Source organism: Octopus sinensis, linkage group LG18, assembly GCF_006345805.1.
Source record: "Octopus sinensis linkage group LG18, ASM634580v1, whole genome shotgun sequence".
In the NCBI taxonomy this organism is placed as follows: Eukaryota; Metazoa; Mollusca; class Cephalopoda; order Octopoda; family Octopodidae; genus Octopus; species Octopus sinensis.
The window spans coordinates 615,266-640,000 of NC_043014.1; the positions used below are offsets into that span (position 1 = coordinate 615,266).

The 24,735-nt window shown below is 40.5% G+C and overlaps 1 protein-coding gene across 1 annotated transcript in view; it reads right to left on the reverse strand.

The window, feature by feature from the left end:
- Positions 1-24,735, reverse strand: part of LOC115221470 (protein FAN) — a 65,912-nt gene that overhangs the window by 38,639 nt on the left and 2,538 nt on the right. The window contains exons 2-9 of the mRNA XM_029791654.2: positions 16,570-16,668; positions 15,091-15,169; positions 11,430-11,485; positions 7,632-7,725; positions 6,549-6,662; positions 6,031-6,083; positions 4,381-4,513; positions 531-602 (exon numbers count right to left, since the gene is read on the reverse strand). Coding sequence (XP_029647514.1) covers positions 531-602; positions 4,381-4,513; positions 6,031-6,083; positions 6,549-6,662; positions 7,632-7,725; positions 11,430-11,485; positions 15,091-15,169; positions 16,570-16,668 — 700 coding nt within the window. The remainder of the gene's footprint in view (positions 1-530; positions 603-4,380; positions 4,514-6,030; positions 6,084-6,548; positions 6,663-7,631; positions 7,726-11,429; positions 11,486-15,090; positions 15,170-16,569; positions 16,669-24,735) is intronic.

The following is a 24,735-nucleotide window of genomic DNA, read 5'->3' on the forward strand; positions in this document are numbered from 1 at the left end:
AACGCTTTGTGATATTTCTTCCAGGGTTCAACTTTGTCTTTCATTCTTTCAGGGTCAATAGTATCAGTTAAAGCCCCTCCCCTTAAAACCGCTCGCATTCATAGAGTAAAACGTATTGTTTCGAGTTGACTGGGACTTCATGTTACACCTTATAACAACTTGTTCAATCAACATGTATACACAATGTATGAATGTATCTTTGCTGATGAGAGTCCGAAAAGACTCACTGATGCAGTCTTCTGCCTGAGGATGCGCTCCATGTCACTCCTATTCGTTATTCAAGTATTTATATTCCCATGGTTCCCACATGGTAGGACTACTTAGCTACAGGACATACATTTCACAGGCAAGTGCATGGTAATGATGATGCTGATGATGATAAAGAGAGTGATGGTGATGATGGTTGTGATGAAAATGTAAATGATGATGGTGATGATGGTAGTGTTAATAGTGATGATGACCATGATGGTGATTGTGATGGCCATGGAAGCCTCAACAAAGGTCTGAGACAAACAAATATCAATATTTACCACATGACGTAACAGAAACCTTCTTTTCACGACCTGCTGGATGTGCTTTAGTTGGATCTTCAATGATGACATCTGAAAAACCAGAAAAAACAAAAAAAATATATTATATAAACATACACACACACAATATATATATATATATATACCGTCCAACCCATGCCAGCATAGAAAGCGGACGTTAAATGATGATGATGATGATATCGTCATCATCATCATTTAACGTCTGTTTTCCATGCTAGCATGGGTTGGATGGTTCGACCAGGGTCTGGGAAGCCAGGAGGCTACACCAGGCTCCAGTCTGATCTGGCAGAGTTTCTACAGCTGGATGCCCTTCCTAACACCAACCACTCCGTGAGTGTAGTGGGTGTTTTTTACGTGCCACCAGCACAGGAGCCAGGGGAGGCTGGCAACGGCCACGATCGGTTGGTGTTTTTTACGTGCCATATATATATATATGTATATAATAAAAATAATATAAGGGAATATGATTCCAAACTTACAGGGAAAAATTTCAATTTAGTAAAACTAAATCAAATTTCACAATATATATTATATATGTATATAAGTTAGAGAAGAACCACCATGTAGCAATTCAACAATGATATAATTAAATCATACCATATAGAAAAAAATTAAATATACAATAACGATAAGACATTTACCTAGAACTAAATAAATTACGAAATAATAAATAAATAGTATATAATTAGTAAATATAATTACTAATTATATACTAGTTATTTATTAATTTGTACTTTATTTAGTTCTAGGTAAATGTTTTATCGTAAATTTAATTTTTTTCTATATGATATGATTTAATTATATCATTGTTGAATTGCTACATGGTGGTTCTTCTCTAATTTATATACATATATAATATATATATATATATGTGTGTGTGTGTGCAAGAGTTACGGAATGGAGTAGGTAAGATCCGGGCTACATATGTTTCATAGCGAGTGGAACCTCAGAAGTGGTAAATATCCAGGCGAGGTGTCTACCACCGGCTGCTCTTCTGGCCAAGGATATCTTGATTAAATGAAAGTTTAGATTGTCGCATGGAGGCACATGTTAACACATGGAAGATTCAATCAGAATGTCTAGGGAGCTCAGTAGGAGGAGAGGACATAGAGAGAAAAAAGTTGCTTCAGTTTATTGTACTTCAATCCACAACCTTTCATCTCAATGAAAGTTGGTTTCTATATTACGGATTGCTTGAAGCTAACTTTGTACACCTCGATCCCTGGATCTTACATTTATATATATATATATATATATACATATATGTGTGTGTGTGTGTGTGTGTATTAGATAAAATGAGACAACAAATCCAAGGCTGTGTAGAATTCTCAGGACATTTATAAAGAGAAAATTAGTCTTACAGCTGTTTCTGAGATATTAGTGATATCCCTTCATCAGAGACGATGTGAGGTGGTTAAATAGAGGGAAATATTAGTGTTCAGTATAAGGAGTGATTTTGGCAGTAAGAAGTATAAAGGGAAATAAGAGAATCAAACTAAAAATATATATGGTAGGATGTTATAGATGCAGTTCCATTATCCAAGGAAAACAGGGGACAAGAAGCATTTCTACCACTTCTACACACCACTTTTCTTCGATAATGGAACTGTGACTATAACATCCTACATATATATTTTTATTTTTATTCTCTTATTTCCCTTTAGACTTCTTATTTCCATCCTTTTCCAAAATCACTCCTTATACTGAACTCTAATATTTCCCTCTATTTAATCATCTCACATTGTCTCTGATGAAGAAATATCCCTAATATCCCAGAAACAACTGTAAGACTAACTTTCTCTTTATAAATGTCCTGAGAATTCCACACAGCCTTGGCTCTCTTGTCCCATTTTATCTAACATAGACAAGCTCACACAAGACCTGCATTAGACTCCTCACTTGTATTATTATTGAACCGAGAGTTTAGATATGGTCCTTCCATAGCACTTACCTGCCACCTTGGGTCTTCTAGATACCAATACCTCTCATATAATATATACAGGGGGTTTGGCCACTGGACTGTGGCCAAGCTGGGGCATGCACTACGATCAAGGTATTTCTAACCAATCATAATAAATTCTGATATTTATTTCAGTTGTGGTCATATTCTGTCAATCTCTATTTCTCACACTGTTAAGTTATGAAACAAAGATCACAACACTGTTCGGTTTAGAGTAATGTAAATAGAGACACAGGCATGGACTCACACACACACACACACACACACACATACACACACACACATATATACACACATACACAGGTATGAGCTCACACACACACACATACACAAAGTCCAATGTATTCAGGAAGACTAACAACACAACAGCCACATAGCAACAAACTAACAATTATACTATAATACATACAAACTGTCATAACACCAGCTAACAAACAAGCTTAAATTGCTAAAAATAACAGCCAATTCTTTCTCAAATTACATCCCACTCTGTTGAATTGTAACATCTGTTGCATGTTGCTAGCAGCCAGGTAGTGTTGCAACAGCAGGTACACAATGCTGTAACATCTGTTGTGTTGCTAACGGAAACATAGTGCTTTGATAACTGCTCTGCGTTGCTAACAGGTCGTTGCTAAGTCTCAGATGTCACAACAGTAACAAGTGTGCGGTGGGAGCCAAGTCGTAACAAGTCATGCAACAACCAATGAACGTCACAACATCATTCCAAATACCCACAATATATGATCACTATACCAGCCGAATACAGACGGTGGGTTGTCTTGAATTCCCTCCACTGTATCTGGCCGAGAGAAACATTAACACCTCCAGTGTCACCATTGTTGGAGAAAAGTCCATGAAAGTCAGAAGTAACACCACCCCCAACCACCACCGCCACCACTGCCACCACCAACACCGCCACCATGTAACATCATTGTTGTTGTTGTAGCTGCTGTGCCAATAAACAACGAATATTGCAATTTCAAGGTTTAAGTCCCAGAATGGTTCCAAACTGGAACTGACTTGAGATTTGAAACCTCTGGGGTGAACTTGGTGATGAGGTTTGAGCCAAAAACAAGTTGGGGAGAGGAATAATTTGTTTTCTCTTTGGACAATGGGTTCCACACTGAAGACATTGCATCAGTGGAACCACACAACAACAACAACAACAACAACAAAATGACAGAGTGTCTTAACAATAGGACTTCTGTATCTGCGTGATGGAGTTATTGAAACTCTCTATAAAACTCCAAAGGAAGAACTGTAAGATTCACACTGAAAATCTTGAGCCAGTGGACCTCATAACAAAGATTAACAGAGATTAAACTATTGATAGGATAGGTCAGCCATAGGTCAACGTCAGTAAAGCTGAGAAGTAGATGGTGGTGGGCAAGGTGGTGTTGTCATCCAAAAGCTACAATTTGATCATTACGTCTCTACATATGACAAAGTATGCAATCTAGTATCAGACCAGACTGGAGTACAGCAGATTTAGGGAGCCCTACATACAAGCTATATGCTGTGTCTTCTTCCTGTCTTCCCTCTCACAATTACTATAATAGCCTGTTTCTCAGGGGTCACTGTGCTTACACTTTCCTCCACTCATCTCTCTATTATTATGTCCACCAATCCTCACCAGATCCCTAACTGACCTGTGCGACCAGTCCTTCATCCCCCCCTAGGAAATGATCTACAACAGTTAAGCCAGAACATTAATAGCAACAGCAGCCTCACCAATCTCAGAGGTGGGGGTCATGGGCTCTGTCCCTCCTTCTGGACACAGCAACAAACAAACTTTGTTGACCTCTGTACTGATAAGATGGCTAACGTTAGCACCACCACCATAACAAGACAAGACAAGAAACCACTTACCGGTCCAGTGGCACTAAATGGCTGGAAGTAAAGCCTGGCATCAGTGAGGACGACCCGTCCTGGTGTGGTGACTAGAGGGGTAATACGGTCAGCTTGTTTCTCGATTAAACGTTTCTCGTGGAAATCTTCGAGGCTACAAAATTAAACAATTCACATCATTCTTTCATTACTAGCATGGGTTGGAAAAGTCTGTAAATTTACACATGTGCAACAAAGAGTTTAAAATGTCCAGTTTTCAACTGGGAAGTTAAAGGCAGATAAAATGGAAATCTGCCAAGCTGCAGTTCCATGACTTTGTTGTATCCCTGGCAGGGTGGCTGGACAGGTGCTGTGCTTTGCCCGGCAAAGCACAGCACCTGAAGTATTCTCAAATACCTGCAGACCCAATTATACAGGAATATGTTCCTAACATCATCATCATTTAATGACCGTTTTTCATGCTGGCATAAGTTGGACAGTGTGACTGGGGTCTGGGAAGCCAGAAGGCTGCACCAGACTCCAATCTGATCTGACAAGGTTTCTACAGCTGGATGTCCTTCCGAATGCCAACCACTCCAAGAGTGTAGTGGGTGCTTTTTACATGCCACCAGCACGGGAGCTGGTCAGGCGGGACTCATATAAGAGGTGACAAGTTGGCAGAATCATGAAAAAGTTGAATAGGATACCTTGTGGTTTTTGTTCTGGTCCCCTGGGCTGATTTGCAACCCACTGAAGTTAACTTTGTCTTTAGGGGTTAATAAAATACCAGTCAAATACCGGGATCAATTCTCCCTTTCTCATCATAATTTAGTGTCCATGTTCCATGCTGGCATGGGTTGGAGGGGTTGATCCAACAGCAAAGAGGACTGCATCAAGCTCCAATGTCTGTTTTGGCATGGTTTCTGTGGCTTGATGCCCTTTCCAACACCAACTACTTTACAAAGGAAATCAATTGTTTAGTCCTTGAGAGAGAAGAGCTCTGCCAAGATTAAAAATGGCCAAGGCACTCTGTGTGTCACAACTGTGCTCATATCGCTCCAGCAGAGGCTGAGGGTCGAAGGAAAATGTTAAAATATAAATGTATACACTCAAAAGAGAGTTTCAGGTGAACAAAGTCAGGTAATATATATATATAGGTGTAGTTGTGTGGCACAGGCATGGCTATATGGTAAGCAGTTTCTTCCTCATTAAATGCTTCAGGGTTCAGTCCCACAGTATGACACCTTAGGCAAGTGTTTGCTACTATAGCCTTGGGGCAACCAAAGTCTTGTGAATGGATTTGGTGGAAACTGAAAGAAGCACATCATATATCATCATCATCATCATCATTTAATATCTGTTTTCCATGCTGGCATAGGTTGAACACATATACACATGTATGTATGTATGTATGTACGTACGTGTGTATATGTGTCTGTCTTTGTGCTCCATCACTGCTTCACAACCAGTGTGGGTTTGCATGGTTGCAGTCTAGTGACTGAAATAAAAAGATAGAAAGCTACACACACACACACACACACTTCTTATTATCTTCATGTCTGTATGCTTCAAATTCTGAAACCCTCAGTGTCTACACTGTGTAGCATAGATCACAATGCCTACAGAGCATTTCATTAAATTCACCAAATTTATCAGAAAAATGCCAAGGTTGAATTAAAAAGCAATACAAACCATGAGGCGTCGAATGTAATCTTTGATTGTCGAGCTAAAACAATTGTATTGATCTGAAAGTTAACGAGAAATTAAACAGGTGAGACAAATGATCCACAAAAAGATATTACATCATTAAACTCTGGAATAAAGTACATTCGTGTGTGTGTGTGTGGGGGGGGGGTCCTCAAAAGCATTTAAAAAAAATCAAATCAAGGAGAACTAGCAACCACTGACGAGACAGGAAGCTCATGGCTTACTCAGTGGGACTCAATAAAATTCATCGTTACTGCTGTGGCCAAGAAAGAAAAAAAGGGAGGAAGAAAAAAAATCAAGGACTTAGATCTACAAACTGGGTTTGAGCCGAGACAGCAGTTGGGCTGATAATGCTTGTGAGGAAGTATTGAAAATCATAAAGCATTATATCATCAGAGAGAGAGAGAGAGAGAGAGTGTGTGTGTGTGTGTCCATCTGTCCATGTATGCATGCATGTCTGTAGTGAAATGAAAAACACATGGCAGTCAAGTAAATCCACTCACCATTGAAGCCTGTTCTATTTTGTCAAGGGTTGACGCTCGATGCAGTTGGGCAATATGGGATAAACAAGCATTGACTGTTGTATAAACTAAACGAAATATATGTTCTTCTACACCCTGCAATAGAAAAAAAGGATTAGAGAGAGAGAGAGAGAGAGAGAGAGAGAGAGAGAAGAGCCAAACACTAGAGTTGTTTCTTATGAGAATATCTGTCTATAAGACCAGAACTGAGAGACAAGTGACAGCAGCAAAGCAGAAATCAATGTAACTTTACAAACCTGTCCAACCCACACTTCTAATACAATATTCTTTCAATAACTAAAACATCGGTGTACATGTGCAGTGTCATTATATTCTCGTAGTTTTCTCTTTTTAAATAGTTTTGATCCTCTTTAATGTCCCACTCGTTATCTTTCCCTAATCTGCTACCCTTTATGTATCATCCTTTGTCCAGTCTCCCCCACCCACCCATCCCTCACTCATGGCCCTACCATTACACCTTGCTAACACACCATTCTTTAAACCAGTTTAAGCCCAGTAAATTTCCAGATAATCCACAACATTTACCCACCACTCTCACCAACTCGTTCCCTTCCACATCAAAAACCTTTTATGGAGAACGGTTAGATACTCCATTCCACCAATTTGCAGTGAAGAAATATTGAATACAGTGTTCTGGGACACAGACACAAATACATGCACAAGTATATATTAGGATATTAATGATTTCCATACAGATCCCAACAACCAAATTTTACTCACAAGACACTGGACAACCACAGGCTGTAACAGACTTACCCATGGTGCCATGCAATGAGACTCAACCCCAAACCAACATTTTTATGGAGCAAACAACCACACCTGAATCAGTGAACAACACCCACACACACGTGTATCCTGAAGAGCTAGTTTGTATATAAATTCTAGGGCAAACAGATCCTCAGTTTGCCTGGCTGTCACAATGGTTTCCACTTTTACTTAATAGTTTAGTGATTGGTTGTTGGAAAGGCATCCGGCTGTGGAACAACCCCTCACACAAACAAACACACACACATCGCAGGTGATTCAATGGCAATGTCCTCTTACCTTAATATAAACAAAAGGTGACACAATGTTCTTCTCTTTAATCTTCACAGTTAGGTTAGATTCAATAAAAAAGGTTTTTCCTTGGATATCAATCCTAAAGACAAAAGAGGGACATAACCATAATAGCAGAACAGGAATAAATGGGAGACACAGAAATGGAAACAGTTAAAGGAGTCACTTAACAAGGGACAATTTGGTTGCTATGGAGACAGTTTAAAATACAGTTTTATAAAGGAAAAGAGAGAGATATTGTTGCCAGCATCAGAATAAATATTGGATTAGTTTCAAGCATCACCATATATGAGGTCCGGCTTCTGGTCAATCAAATCCACTCACAAGGCTTTAGTCAACCAGGGGTTGTAGCAGAAGACACATGTCCAAGGTGCCCCGATGCGGGACTGAACCCAAGGCCATGTGCTTAGGAAAGAAGCTTCTTAACCACTCTGCCACGTCTGTGCTTACACACACACACACACACATGCCATGTTGGACCACTGAAATCTACAAATTCTTTTCATTTTCTCTCAGTTTATTTTCTCTTATTCCTCTCTGTTAAAGAGTGTAAGCTCAAAATGTAAAAGATTTATTCTTTGTAAGCCTGGTAATATATATATGTGTGTGTGTGTGTGTATAATAAAAAAATATATTTCTGGGCCATTGGTGAATATAACAATCAAGTGTGGCACATCAGGAAAATCCGTTACTGAACATAGACTTACTGTGTTGTACAAGATAATGGCTAGCAAGGAACAGTTGGCATAAATGAGCAGTTGTTAAGGTGGCAACCACTTGAAACTTGTTGAAACAAGGGCAGGCATCAAACTCAGGAAGCCAGAGGAGTGTTTCACAAACTGAAGAAGAGGAGTGGGGGGGAGGAATGCCTGCATGTGGTTTGCTTAGATCAGAACTGCTGAACAAAAGCAGCATTGGCTCCCTGGCTCTTGCAGTTCTGTTAGAGTGATAAGGGAACGTCTGTGTCTCAGTGCAGAACAAATACGACATTGGGGAATTTCATTTGAAAACACTGCATTTATTTTGCCTTGCTTTTGTTTTAACCTCTAAATGACTGTATGTGAGGTGGGGGGCATTGGAGGAGGTGGCCTTGTGCATGGTGATGAGAGGGACAGAAGCAGGTATTTTGCTGTAGAGGAGATACATAGCTACTCACTGAGAGAGAGAGAGAGAGAGAGAACCAGTTGTGTTACTATTTCATCATTATTTCACCTTTCACTGTTCTGTGCTCACGTGGGTCAAATGGAATTTGCTGAGGCAGATTTTTTAACGACCTGATGCCCTTAACCTTCTCCTGTTCTCAAGCAATGTGATATCTCCCCATGGCTAGACATGTTTGCAAACAAAAGACACAGCTTGTATAACAGTGGCACTTGTTTACGACAACCAAGCAACATCAAGGCAAAGAGACAACAACTCAAACTTACAAAGTTTACTTTTGTCACAATTTTCAACAACATCTGTTTTCTGACTTCACAGGGGTGAGGTGGTGGGAGAGAGAGAGGCATTTTTCAAATTTAAACACTAAGTGATTCCAAAAAGGTTGCGAAAGACAGCAGCACCATTTCCTTGGCATCTTCACCAGCAAACTGACAGTTTGACAAAAGAAACCCTAAAATTCCAATTATAAATTCCACTCTCCAGTGGGCCCTCTTCGCAACCCTCACACAAACCAGATCACTGACGACCCCAAGGAATGCGCAGAACTCATTGCCGAGTGCTATGCAAACATTTCACTGTTGAAAGTCAAATGTACCATCTTCACCATCACTAACAGCAAACTCCATAACAACTATGGAATTTACACCTGCAATGCTGCAACGTCACCTTCAAAATAAGCGCAACTATGCCTCCCCTGGTCTCGATGGAGTTACATACCTGCTTCTCAAACGTGGCAGGCACTTCCTTTTACACCAGCTTTCTATTTTCTTCCAGTACTGTCTCAACAATGGTGCTACTCCGGAGCAGTGGAAAACTGCCAGTGTCATTCCTCTGTTCAAAAGGGCGACCGCACATCACCTGTCAACTATCGCCCAGTCAGTCTCACTAGCTGTATTGCAAAACTGATGGAATCGTGTGTCAGAGAAACACTCTGGAACTTCTGGAGCTCTCACAGTCTCATCCGACCCTCACAATATGGATTTGTCCCTAACTCCAGCTGCAGTGACCAGCTTGTCGAGTTCCTTGAGGACATTACTCAGATTACTGACAGTGGCTCATGGGTGGATGTTGTCTACCTTGACTTTGCTAAGGCTTTCAACTCTGTGCCACACAAAAGGCTTATGGTGAAACTCTCTGCAATGGGTGTGGGGGATGACCTTTTTAACTGGTTGAAATCCTTCATCCTCAGCCGAAAGGAGGTAGTCACAGTTCTAGGACAGCACTCTACACCATATGAGATGTCATCGGGTGTACCACAGGGATCTGTCCTTGGTCCCTCTTGTTTGTGGCATACATTAACGACATAGATGCCAATTTAAAGAATGCCACAGTATTGAAATATGCAGACGACATCAAGCTGTACCTTGAAATCAAGAGGACAGATCCTGATGTCTACAACTCTTTCCTGCAATCAGACCTAGACACAATGCAGCAATGGATCACAGACTGGCAACTGAAACTGGCTGTGGACAAGTGTACCACCATGCATTTTGGGAGAAAAAACCCTGCGTTCACATACTCCCTCCACAACACTGATATCAAGAAATCCTCTTGCGAGCGTGACCTAGGCATCACTGTCAGCAGTGATTTGCGTTGGTCAAAGCATATCTCTAAGATTGTCAGGAAGGCCGAGGGTGTCTTGGCATCACTCAGCAGGTCTTTTGTTAGCCGCTCTCCAGCCATCTATTTAAAACTGTATACAGCTATGGTACGACCACACTTGGAATTCGCATCATCAGTTTGGAACCCCTATCTTGCACAGAACATTGACCTCCTGGAATCTGTCCAGAGACGTGCAACCAACGCATACCCTCCATCAGACACCTACCATATTCTGAGCGCCTTGTTTCCCTGAGCATGGATTCACTGAAGCTCCGGCGTTGGCGACGGACTTGGTAACACCCACAAAGTTATCAACCACCTCACAACAACAACACTGAACACCTTTTTGATCTCCATGTGTCTAACACACGTGGACATGCCTACAAAGTCAGAAAACAATACAGCTCCCATGACTTTCGGAACATTTTTTCACGCTCAGAGTTGCTGAAGCATGGAACAAACTGCCTGCGTCAGTTGTTGACTGCCATGACACTGCATCTTTTAAGGCCCTCATGCTTTCCGAAATCCGCCGAAACTACACCTGATTATATATACACTTTAGATGAGTTGTAGTGCACCTGAGCACTGTACACAATTATTATTATTATTATTATTATTATTATAACCAGATATAAAGTTTTCCTAGAACAGAAAACACATGCAATGGTCTTCTGTTTAGTCTCTGTCTAGCAAATTCTATAAATAAAATTTTGGTCAGTCTGAGACTATAGTTGAAGACGGCTGGCCATGGAACCATACTGTGAGATTGAGTCAAGGGTTTGAGAGAAAACTTTCCAATCACAAAGCTACAGCTGGGTCACATCCTTGTATCTTGTTGTCACACCTGCACCATGCAGCAACACCTGTGTCACATACCTGTACATGTGTAACACAGTCACACATGCACCACAAAAAGCCATGTTTCTAGTGCAATGATGATGGAGATAGTTTACTAAGCTGGAGACGTGAACACCATCAAACAGACACACACTGAGGAGGAGGAGGAGGAGCGGAGGGACTTACTTAGAGAACAGCTTGGCTTGGCGTTCACCTAGTTTCTTCACATTTTTCAATGGAAACTGGAATTGAAAAGATTAAACACAGAATTAGATGAAGATCTGACACAGAATGAAGGCCACCACTGCAATAAACACAATAAATAAACATAATATACTTGGTGAATGGCACGAAAGAAATTCTTGGCTCTTTGGTCATTTCATAACTTTTACTGATGATGATGATGATGATAGTAGACAAGATGAAGAGCAAGATTGATTGAACAAGATTTCGACAGCAAACCTGTCTTTGTCGAGTTCAAAATAGGAAGTGATAAAAATTCCAAATCATAGAAATTTAAAGTATGAATGAGAGCGACCAATGTCCACACATGGATGGAATGGCATCAGCAGTCTTTAAGTTTCAGTTTTATAACAGACAAACAAAAAACATGAAAAGAAAAAGGAAAAAGAATATTTAATCAAATAGTCTTGTATAAATTGGATGATATTCTCCTGTCATTTTATTCATTCCTCCAGGGCATGATGTTTATAACCTGCAAACATATTTCTCCTCATGCATTTTGAATATTGAAAGTGAAGCAGATTCAGAATATTTTCTGAGAATATGCTCTTTCAAAACTTTTTCAAAATTGCAGCCATTTGAAGCAAAATGTTCAGTAAGTTCTAGTTGAACAACTGTTATTTTGCCTGACAACGAATCTGTGCCCATTAAATCTTTTGTTTGATTGTTCTGTTGTACAAGCAACATAAATCAAGTTGTGTTTCATGCATTCTGCCATGTACACCAAATGGGAATCTCTACATGTCCCACCTTCTGTATAAATCATAACATTTCTGTTATGGTTCCTGATGGAATTCAGTTGATTCATATTGCTGCTCAATGAACAGGGCTTACCTCTCTTGCAGCTGTTTTTCAAGTTACAGTGTGCAGATACTCCAATGTTAGTTTTCTTGGAGTCAGAAATAGAGGTCAATAGTTCTCTTATATTTTTATTCCATCCAAAGACTACACTAGGCGGCTGAGAAAATATCTGTTTGAAACGAGGATATTTTGCCACCTCATACTGGTAACTTTCATGCAACACTTTTGAAATACCAGTAAAATTTCGGTGCCAGTTAATCACTAATTATATTGTGTTTGCTAAAATTATACATGACAGTTTGACTATCTTTGCTAATCTTAGCTATTTCATTTGCTATTTCCTTTAATTGAAATTTAAAGACTGATGATGTCATTCCATCAATGTGTGGACGCTGCTCACTCTTGTTTATACTTTAAATTCAAATTTCTATAATTTTGAATTTTTATCACTCCTTATTTTGTACTCAACAAAGATGCTTGCTGGGGAAATGTCGTTCAACCAATAAAATATCCATTGCAATCGCATCACGCTCTTCATCTTCTCTGTTTATTTTTGTGAAGAGTTATATCAATCCTGTTAAAATAGCAATAGCAATAATAATAATAATAATAACAATTTCAAATCTTGGCACAAGGTCAACAGTTTCAAGTCAATTACATCGATTCCAATGATCAACTAGAACTTATTTTATCAACCCCAAAAGGATGAAAGGCAAAGTTGACCTTGGTGGAATTTGAACTCAGAATGTAAAGGCAGACAAAATACTTAGCAGCATTTTGTCCAGCGTAATAACAATTCTGCCAGCTTGCTGCCTTATAATAATAACAATAATAGTAATAGTAATAATAATAATAATAATAATAACATAAATAACATCCTCTTTTTCATCATTTTTTTAAACATCCACTTTTCTATTTGCACAGACAGAATTTATTGGAAAGTTTGAGTGCATGTGTGTGTGTATATATATATATTCTTTTATTTTTTGTCATTTTGACTGTGGCCATGCTGGAGCACTGCCTTTAGTTGAGCAAATCGACCCCAGGACTTAATCTTTCTAAGCCTGGTACTTATTCTATTGGTCTCTTTTGTTGAACCTGTAAGTTATGTGGATATAAACACACCAGCCTCAGTTACCAAGCGATGTTGAGGGAACAAACACACACAAATATATATATACAATGGGCTTCTTTCAGTTTACATCTACCAAATCCACTCACAAGGATTTGGTTGGCCTGAGGCTATAGTAGAAGACACTTGCCCAAGGTGGCACGCAATGGGACTGAACTAGGAACTATGTGGTTGGTAAGCAAGCTACTTACCATACAGCCACTCCTGCACCTATATATATATATATGTATGTATATAGCTATCTACCTTTTATCTCTTATGATTTGGTTTGTATCTCTGTAGGGTGTTAGTGACAGATGGTCATTGATTCTGATTTTAGTGGAATTAATCGACACCCAGCCCTGTCACTCACACCCTACATCGATACAAGCCAAATAAACATGGCAACAGGAATCTCTTTAGAATCTGCTTCCTGAAGATTGTACACTTTAATGAGAACCACCTCTGCTATCCATAAGGCCATCTGCAGAGAAGGCCTCAACATCCTGCTCACCAACTCAGGACCATCCCTGCATAGACACTGGTCAACGAGGAGTTACACATGGAACAGCAGCCTTGCACACAGGAAAACTGTCCTCTCTACGACATGAGGAAATGTCTGCAAATATACACAGGATACCAGATATGGTATTCCAAGCATGATGACTATCACATTGGTAGGATGGTTCGACTATTCCACATCCTACTGAAGAAACAAAAACCTGGCTACCAACATGTCCTCCATCCACAAACATTTAATCAAATGTGGAAACACCACCAAAGAAGCAGATACTTCCATTCTGGTAACAGAGTGGAATACACGAAATCTCTGTTTCAAGGAAGCCTTATTGATCCACTGACTCAACCCGAAAACCAGTAGATAATCAGAGTTGGGCCAGTGGTTCCTGTAAATAAATTACTAACCACTCCCTACATCACTGCAACCATGATCAGCATCCTCATCACTCTAACAGTCACTGATAACGTTGCCTACCAGCACCTTGTTAACCACCACCATTGCTTGCCACAACGAGGAATGTTGCTGTTGGCAGCCACCACCTTAATAATGACTGCTACGAAGGTTTACACCATCAACACCATCTCTGACTCCTCCCACAACATTGACCACCAACACCATCTCTGACTCCTCCCACAACATTTACCCCCAACACCATCTCTGACTCCTCCCACAACATTGACCACCAGCACCATCTCTGACTCCTCCCACATTTACCCCCAACACCATCTCTGACTCCTCCCACAACATTGACCACCAACACCATCTCTGACTCCTCCCACAACATTTACCCCCAACACCATCTCTGACTCCTCCCACAACATTTACTCCCAACACCATCTCTGACTCCTCCCACAACATTGACCACCAGCACCATCTCGGACTCCTCCCACAACATTGACCACCAACACCATCTCTGACTCCTCCCACAACATTTACCCCCAACACCATCTCTGACTCCTCCCACAACATTGACCACCAGCACCAACAATGCCAGTATTGAGTACTGCCATGGTATTTACTGAATGACACGCACCCACCCCTGCATACCTCAATTACTAAATTAAAATACAATGAGTAAACCTTGTTCTGTCCATACTGCAATGTTGTTAACAGAGGAAGAAACTGATTTCATTTCATTGGAGTCAAAAGAAAGGACCAAATCAGTTACGTACTTTTAATAATGAGTACTTGGCTTCTTTAGGTTCAAAAACTACAGACTTGGAGCAGATCTTTAATTTTCCTCGTTGTTGCCTGCAAAAGAGAGAAAGAGGAAGGGAACAGAGTTACAAACAAGGAAGGAGGGGGGTTATTTTAGAGAGAGGAGACAAGAGAGAGAGAGAGAGACAGACAGACAGACAAATAGATATATATAAAGATAGGCAGGGAGAAAGATAGCTAGGGAGATATATAAGTATAGACAGAGAGATAGATAAAGATGTGTATTTAGGAACCCAAATAAGTAGGGGTGGAAAATGAGGGTGTATGTGAGAAGCAGCTGTGATAAGAGGATGACAATAGAAAATAGATTGGTTAAAGAGAGACAGTGTCATTGGGAAATACATTTTAGATCATACAACAAATTGGAAGGATTAGATGCTTCCAAACGCACGTACGTGTGTGTGTGTGTGTGTGTGGGGGGGCTGAAGTATTATGTAACACAGACAAGACTACACAATATTGTTCTGTTTATCAATGTCATAATTTTATGATGCGTCATAGTTGTAATGATAACTTGAGGTTAGATATTAATGCAAAATATGGAGCAAGATTTTGATAATAATGTTGATTCATTGCTTAATCACTTTGTAAGTGTTGTGAGTTACGTGAGCGTGTAGTTAACATCCGAACCCTGTGGTGTGGGGTTCAGTCCCACTGTGTGACATGTTGGACAATGGCTTTCTACCTTGGGTTAATTAAAGCCTTGTGAGTGGATTTGGTAGACAAAAATTGAAAGGAGCCTGCCATGTGTTCAGGTGTGTATGTCTCCTTGGCCTAACACTACTTTGTAGTTCTAAAACGGTCGTACAAACAATGTCCGTTGCCTGTTTTCAACTTTTCCATGCTTACACGAATCACATGAAATTTGTTGAATCAGATTCTCTGTGGTTGGATGCTCTTTCAGTCACCAACCCTCACTGGTTTCCAAGAAAAGTAATATTTCCTTCCCATGGCCAGGCATCTTCTGGCAGAATACTGGAAACAAAGGACACTGCTTGTAGGACGGTGATGCTCATTTACAACCATCACATGATGTCAAGACAAAGAACCACACACACACACACAGAGGTTTTGGTTGACTGAGGCTATAGCAGAAGGCACTTGCCCAAGGTACCACATGCTGAGAGAGAGAGAGAGAGCTTGACCCATGTCTCTCATACTGGTGCCATATTAGAGGTGATTAAACAAGAGATTTTATGCTACGTCTCCATCATAACTGCTGCCATAGCAACATTATTACTCTCATTTAATGCAAGAGAGGTCGTCTAGGTTGTAAAATAACCAGAAGGGTCTGAAAAAACTACTGACTTAGATTGTTGAGTCTTAAAAATGTGTGAAAATGCAGGACCAAGCGACCCCTATTGTAGTTTGGAGAAGTCTGATGGGAAGCAAAAGAAAAAGGAAGAAGATGAAACATTGAAGATGGTACTTACTTATTAATAGCATCAGTTTCTGACGAGGCAGGTGGGTAATAAATCACAGCAAATTCTTCAAAATAAATTTCCCCTGGCTCCAAGTCAAGTGGGGAAAACCTTTTGGAAAAACAGATAAAAATGGAATATTAATATTTTTGAAAACATGTGAAGGAATGGATCAAGAGATGCCTAAGACTGAGTTCCTGTGCCACAGACGACATTTCCAGCACCATATCTGAAGAGAAGGGCGGGGCATCACCGAAAAGGAAGGGGACGGGTATTCGGAGCTGATAAAGAATAAGTATTGTTGGAATTCTGTCCCTTCTACAGACCCTCACATCCTCTGCTCCATTGTTCCGTTTCTCTGTAACAAGAATACACACTTGATAAACTCACCCCCTTGTGCTACGGTCTTGACTCTGTGTGCAGTGGACCGTAGCCAGGTTTTTGTGGCAATTGCTTTTGTAGCATTCTACTAGGAAGCAACTGGTCTCTCTCTCTCTCTCTCTCTCACACAATCATCAACTAGTGTCAATACAGACCTATATGCAAGGCCATGAACTGGCAGAATCGTTAACCTGCTGGGGAAAATGCTTGGCAGCATTTCCTCCATCTTTATGTTCTGGGTTCAAATTCCACTGAGGTTGATTGACATCATTTTTCATCCTTTTGGGGTTGATCAAATAATTACCAGTTGAACAGTGGGGGTTGATGTAATCAACTTGACTCTTCCCCTAATTGCTGGCCTTGTGTCAAAATTTGAAATCATCATCGTTTAACGTCCGCTTTCCATGCTAGCATGGGTTGGACGATTCAACTGGGGCCTGGGAAGCCAGGAGGCTGCACCACGCCAGTCAGATCTGGTGGTGTTTCTACAGCTGGATGCCCTTCCTAATGCCAACCACTCCGTGAGTGTAGTGGGTGCTTTTTATGTGCCAGACGAAGCTGGCAAACGGCGATGGACGGATGGTGCTTTTTACGTGCCACCGGCACGGGGGCCAGGCGAGGCTGGCGAACGGCCACGCTCGGATGGTGTTTTTTACGTGCCACCGGCACAGAGGCCAGGCGAGGCTGGCACAGCCACGATCAGATGGTGTTTGTTACGTGCCACCAGCACAGAGGCCAGTCGAAATCAATATATATATATACACATTAAACAGATCATCAGTGGTGGGGGGGAGGGGGCAGTTCCATTAGATCTCTGCCTGCTGGTGTTTAGTCACAAGACACAACCTGCTCCCCCTCCCCTCTAACCAAACAGCTGTTTCTTTCACCATGAAATTACGCTTGTATTGCAATGACCCAGTTTTCAGCTTTCTGTTCAAGCTACGCCCGCCTTCTACCATCACATGCTTTCAGAAAATGCATGAAGGCCTCAAATCCCCCTAACCCTGTACATACCTCTACCAGATATTCTTCAAATTCAGGTTTCAAATCATTCCAGTCATATTTCCTAAGAAATATGGCTGGATTTCAAACATTTGAATAACATTTTGGGAATTTAATTTAATTCTTTCATAAAATCTTATGTTTTAAATCTAAACCTAAGCATTTCAAAAAGTAAGGTTTTGCGTCCTAGAAGCAGGAGTGGTGGTCTCAGGCAGATCGGCATCGATAGAATTTTGTTAAGAAAAAGTTTGGTTAATATTTCGTGACAGAGGGATGGATGACCAAAATTAGTAAATCATCAGATAAATTGGATTGCTTAGCTCGGATTCTTAACATTCTTGTTTCAAAACCAGCCGAGTTTTATCTTTCAGGGTCAATAATCTAGGAGACACCTTAAGCAATTTAATCAACTCTACTCACTCATCTAAAATTTCTTGCCTTGTGTCTATGTTGCTTTAATGTTTAATTTTTTATTTTTTACTTGTTTCAGTCATTGGACTGAGGCCATGCTGGAGTGCCACCTCGAAGGGGTCAGTTGAACAAATCAAGCCTCAGTTTGGTATTTATCCAATTGGTTTCTTCTTTGTCAAACTGCTAAGCCATGGGGACATAAACAAACCAACACCAGTCGTCAAGCGGTGGAGGCCAAACACACACACACAGAGGCTTCCACATAGTTTCAATCAACCAAATTCACTCACAAGGCATTGGTTGACCCGGGGCTGTGGTAGAAGACACTCGTCCAAGGTGCCACACAGTGGGACTGAACTTGAAACCACATGGATGCCAACTGAGATTCTAAACCACACAGCCATGCCTCTACCTGTTTATGGAAAGCAGTTTTAAGACAGTGGCCACCACCACAGACTGAAGGACTATCTCTCTTTACAGTCTTTAATCAGTTAAAATAAACTTTGTTTATCAGTGATAACAAATCCGAAATCTAAATGCAAAGTCATTGGGAAAAATACATTTCTATCCAACCTGGCAGTTCGCCTCTACCCCCACCCACCCACTACCACATTCAACCCTCCAACCCCCAAGGCCACATATGGCCCCCACCCACCATAAGCATTTCAAACAACAAAATATAATGTTATATTTCAGTGTTAAACCATTAAGTTTCTGTTGATCAAATGGATTGAATTGACCCCTGGTGGACACTAACACCTAACAAACATCTTAGTTACACTGCCCTGAGATGGTGGTGGTGGTGGTGGTGATGCTAGCAGCAGCAGCAGCCACCATAGTGGTGGCAGTGGTGAGGGTGACAGACGTTACAAAAGTATCCAGTTATTATTAATGTCACGAGTTTGGTAATAAAATATTTTATGGAACAATAGGTAGAAAGACTGTTTCTTTATTGAACTTTACAATTATTCTACTTTTCACACTAAAATAGACAAAAAAAGAGAAAAAGTGAGAGAGAGGGAGAGAAAGAGAAAGTGAGAGGGAGAGAGAGAGAGAGAGAGAAAGTGAGAGAGAGAGAGAGAGAAAGTGAGAGAGAAAGTGAGAGAGAGAGAGAAAAAGTGAGAGAGAGAGAAAAAGTGAGAGAGAGAGAGAGAGAAAGTGAGAGAGAGAGAAAAAGTGAGAGAAAGTGAGAGAGAGAGAGAAAAAGTGAGAGAGAGAGAAAAAGTGAGAGAGAGAGAGAGAGAGAAAGTGAGAGAGAGAGAGAAAGAGAGATAGACAGACGGTGACACCAACTAAAGTGACTTGTATGTTTAAAGTGAGTTTCAGGGAATTCAATAGCAATTATTTCAATAATTAACATATGCTCGTTAGAAACAATAGAGTGTAAAGTTAATTGTTTATGGTTTAATGGTATTTATTGTTATTTATTACTGAAATAACCAAACAACTGCTAAGAATTATGGTCAATTTATGCTAAATATACCATCATCATCATCATCATCATCAGCAGCAGCATTTTAACGTCCACTTTTCCTTCCTTGCAGAGAGAATTTATCAAGGCAGATTTCTGTGAGGTCAGATGTTTTCAGGTGAAGAGAATCTATTTCCCGTGGCCGGACATGTTTCCACGAAAAGGATAATGCTCACTTTTACTTGTTTCAGTCATTTGACTGCGGCCATACTGGAGCACTGCTTTTAGTTGAGCAAATCGACCTCAGGACTTATTCTTTGTAAGCCTAGTACTTATTCTATTGATCTCTTTTGCTGAACTGCTAAGTTACAGGGATGTAAACACACCAGCATCGGTTGTCAAGCAATGTTGAGGGGACAAACACAGACACACAAATATATAAACACATACAGACACACACACATATATATATACATATATACGACAGGCTTCTTTCAGTTTCCATCTACCAAATCCACTCACAAGGCTTTGGTCAGCCCAAGGCTATAGTAGAAGACACTTGCCCAAGGTGCCATGCAGTGGGACTGAACCCGGAACCATGTGGTTGGTTAGCAAGCTACTTACCACACAGCCACTCCTATGCTCGTTTATAATCATCACAATGGCATTCTTTCATTTACTACCACCACCACCACCACCACCGCCACAATAACTACAACAACAATGTTGTGATACTGTAGTGTCCCATTAAGACTTTCATTTCTTCTATCTCTTCTCCTCACCAAATTGTTTATATCAAACTGGTTTATTTAACAAACAAACTGTGAATTTTGTAACTTCTTTTACTTTCCACATCACCATTGTTTGGGGTGATAGAATTGGTAGAGCTTCACACAAAATGCCTTGTGGCATTCAGTTGTGGCTTTTTAGTTTCTCTGTTGAAATCTAGCAGAGGTCAACTTTAAGAGCTTTTTGACCTTCTGGAGTTGATAAAATAGCAAAGAAGGGCAACAGGGGTCTATATAATTGACAGTCGCACTCAGAGGTAAATTAGAAATTAGTATTATTATTATTGATTCAGGGTCGATAAATTAAGTACCAGTTGCATACTGGGATCAATGTAATTGACATAATCCCTTCCCCCAAATTTGAGGCCTCCTGCTTCCAGTAGAAAATATTATTATTATTGATGATCCGACTGAGGTTCATTCATATTCTTGGTAGAATTTCTGTGGGTAGCAGGTACCCTTAGGTAGCCACTAGTTTTCAATAATCTTTCAAGTGCTTAGGACCCGCCTAATAATCTTTCCTGGCCCCAAGAGGTAAACTTTCTTCAGAAGCTCTACAGGACAATCCATTCTAATCTCCTTCAACCATTTCCTTAGATCTTTACTTACACAGTTCCCAATGCACCAATTATCACAGGCACAACCTTTCCAGACTCCAAATTCTTGCAATTTCAAATTTTAAGGAGTTATATTATTATAATAATTATTATTGAATTGGGCTGTAGGAGGCTCTGAGGGGAGGTAGAACCTTTGGTGTCTGGAAACTGTGGACAGGCATTTCTGGTCCTCAATAAACTCCTAATCTCCTGCTTGATGGCCCTTAACACCATACCCCAGTATCCCACTTCAGCTGGTGAGCAAAAACAAAGAGAGGGGATGGTGTTAATACTGCATCAGTAGGTGAAAGACTCAGGGTAAGGCTTCACAAGGAGCCAATGGCTAGGACAGAGGAACCTGGTCAGGTCAACAGCCTAATGTTCAGGGCCCAGGCATGTCTTGAGTAAAGGCATGCAGTTGTGACTAACGGCATGGGGAGGAATGGGTGATGCCAAGCTAACTTATCCATGAGGATGACAACCAGACCAGATTAGTTGTTGCCTGGGTTACCATCGGAGAGGGAGCAGGCCTCAGTTTCACTGATTCACAGAGGGCAGCAGAAATCTGAGAGAAATGGTGAAATCTGGTTGTGGCATCATCAACAAATGGCCGAATGGCTACACAAGGAAGGATCGGCAGAGCATCAGAAGAAAATGCTTTGCAATGTTTCTTCTGACTCTTTACATTCTGAGTTCAAATTCCTCCAAGGGCAACTTTGTCTTTCATCCTTTTGGGGATCAGTAAAATAAAGAACCAAGCAAGTACGGTGGTCAATGGTATTGAGAAATATACTTCCCTTCAAAATTGCTGGCCTTGTGCCAAAATCTGAAATTATTATTATTATTATTATTATTATTATTATTATTATTATTATTGGACTGGCAGAATCAGTTGAGTGAGTGAGAGAAGAAGCAAAAGATGAAGTCTTCTTGTATACTACATTGATGATGAATGAAGACCTCATAATCACAGCTGGTGGCTTTAGAGTTTAAGTAACAGCAGGATGGCTACCGTGATGCCTATGAAGGTTATGGAATATGATATCAAGAATGGAGCCCCTAACTATTGACAACTTTAAGTTGAGGAAACTAAGCAGGCAGCCACATAATCCCCTGGCACTCAGGAGACCGGGCAAGCCTGGTCACGATCTCATATTCACCCTGAACTGGTTTGACAATGAAATTATGAACATTAAGCCCTCATTCAGTGAAGAACCCATCCACTCTACACAACTGAACAAACTAACAATCATTGACCTCTGCAGAAGAACTAGATGAACTCAAAAACAACACAAGACAATCTGAAGGTATTGAAACTGAAAGATCTCTCTGTTACACATAAAATCCCTAATAGAAGTGAGGGATCTTTTACAAGGAGGGGGAGGAGGTAGCAGAGACGTACAACAAAGGAGACACCTGGGAATTTTTAAGAGACAACCTGACTTGATATGGGCCAGAAATCAAATCTGTGACTGGAGTATTGTTCCAGCCAGATGGAAAGTGGTGGCATTGAGGCTGAGTGTCAATAGACAGAGCTATAAAAACAGAAAGACAAGTCTGGGAAATAAAGGAAACCAGGAATAATGGTAAATGAGGAGCTAAATGCCAGCCAGGTGTACATAGCAAAGGATGGAGTGGAAAATAAAAGGGTTTACCAATGTTTTGTGAGGATTGAAGGCATGAAGTATTCTGTATTGCAAAGACAGCGGTCAGGATGAATCAGGGTGGGGTTTAGAATAACGGTTATCCACTCGTGCTCACTAATGTCAAAAAGAAGTGATGAGGAGGGACAGAACTTCTACAATGAGAGAGAGAGAGAGAGAGAGAGAGAGAGAAGAACTGAAAGACCCAATGGAGGAGTCTAGCTTATGGATGGGCAATTTTGGATTGGAAGGTAGAGAAAGTATCTAAGCCATGAAGAATAATTGGTGAGACATTGAGAATATGTAGTGAAGCAGTATTTGTTAGTCAGTCACACAGTCTCTTAAGGGGTCCAGGGAAGTGTTGTACAGGGGGTACATGGCTGTTGTAGTGGAGCTATCCATCAACTGATGCAAAAAGCAAACTGGATTCTTTCGACAGAATTACAAAAACAATGAAATTAATGGAGGACCAGGTTATGAAAGAAACCAGTGTTGCCAACAGCAACAACAGCAGCAGCAGCATTTTATGTTTGCCTCACCTGGCCAGGTACCTTTTCTTACAGCATAGACCGGGACAGTTTAACAGCCACACAATAGCAGCTAAAACTCCCTCAAATCACATACTATTGTTTTAGAAAGGGAAGGACACTCTGGATATTGTTATCCTAGCTATACTATGACTGAAATAAAGATAAGATGGTTATGGATGGAGTGTCTCTGATTAGGTGTCAGGACTGACCAGGGGTTAAACAACATCACCAGACACCCCCTCCAAAGGATTACACTTTCAAAAAGCCCCATGGACACAGCATTAAAAAATGACCCCTAAATGTTTCTTGTTTACATGGAGAGATTAACATCCAAAGGGGACTGGAACAACTACCCCAACACTGGCAAAGAAGACCCTCTTTGTGTCATTTTACCAAAAAAGGAAATTGGAAAGGTGTGACAATGGAAAACTCCACCAGGTGGCAGTGGATCAAAGTGACCACAGAGATGGTGGTGGGTCAACTTGACCACATAACAACCAGACCCATCCTCTGCTCCTTCCTCTTCTCTTTCTATTACTGTTCCTACAAAGATCTAGACACTTTGGGATTAGTAAGCTGTGAACCCCTTCGAGACATTAATCCCCCCTCATTCAACCTACTCTCTCTCTCTCTCTCTCTCTCTCTCTCTCCACATCTAATATATTCCCATCTACCCAATTATTCACAAACCCGCAGATTTTTATCCATGGTTTTCTCGCTACAGAAATCGTTGACTGCCTCGCCTCCAACTCCATTATAATTAGTCATAATTAGTCTGTGAGAAGGCAGATACAAAAACAAATCAATTTAAACCATCTGCTGCTTCATTAAAAACATGAACATCACAACACACCAGTACATCCTGTCCAATACTGTTTGAATTAAATCATCCCAGACTATGAACAAAAATATATATCGATTCCGTTCATAATTATAGACCAATTAATTGGAGGACGCTAATGAAAGGAAACAAGACGAAATGTCATTCATTACCTGCAGTTTTTACAAGTTATGGGTGTCTCCCACCCGTTTACCCTACGTGTACCACCCTGTTTCTCATTGATCACTAAAACATTACCAACTTGGTTAGATTTTCCACAATTATTCCCCAAAAAACCAAAACGTCATTTACTAATTATAAAATCATACTTTGGCTTCAGCAGATAAAACAGCTTTTATCGACTCCAGTCTACACAAAAGAAAATAATAACTGCTCCCTGGAGTAGGGTGGAGAAACGTAAATAAACACCCGAGACAATCTTTAATTGTTAGGAATCCAAAGAAATAGTCTTCGGCAAAGGAACACCCTAATAACAACAAAATACCCAACTCCCGTAAACATGTGTGCATATATAATATACATACTGTATATAGGTGTGTATATATATCAATATACTACATGTGAGTGAGGAGGTG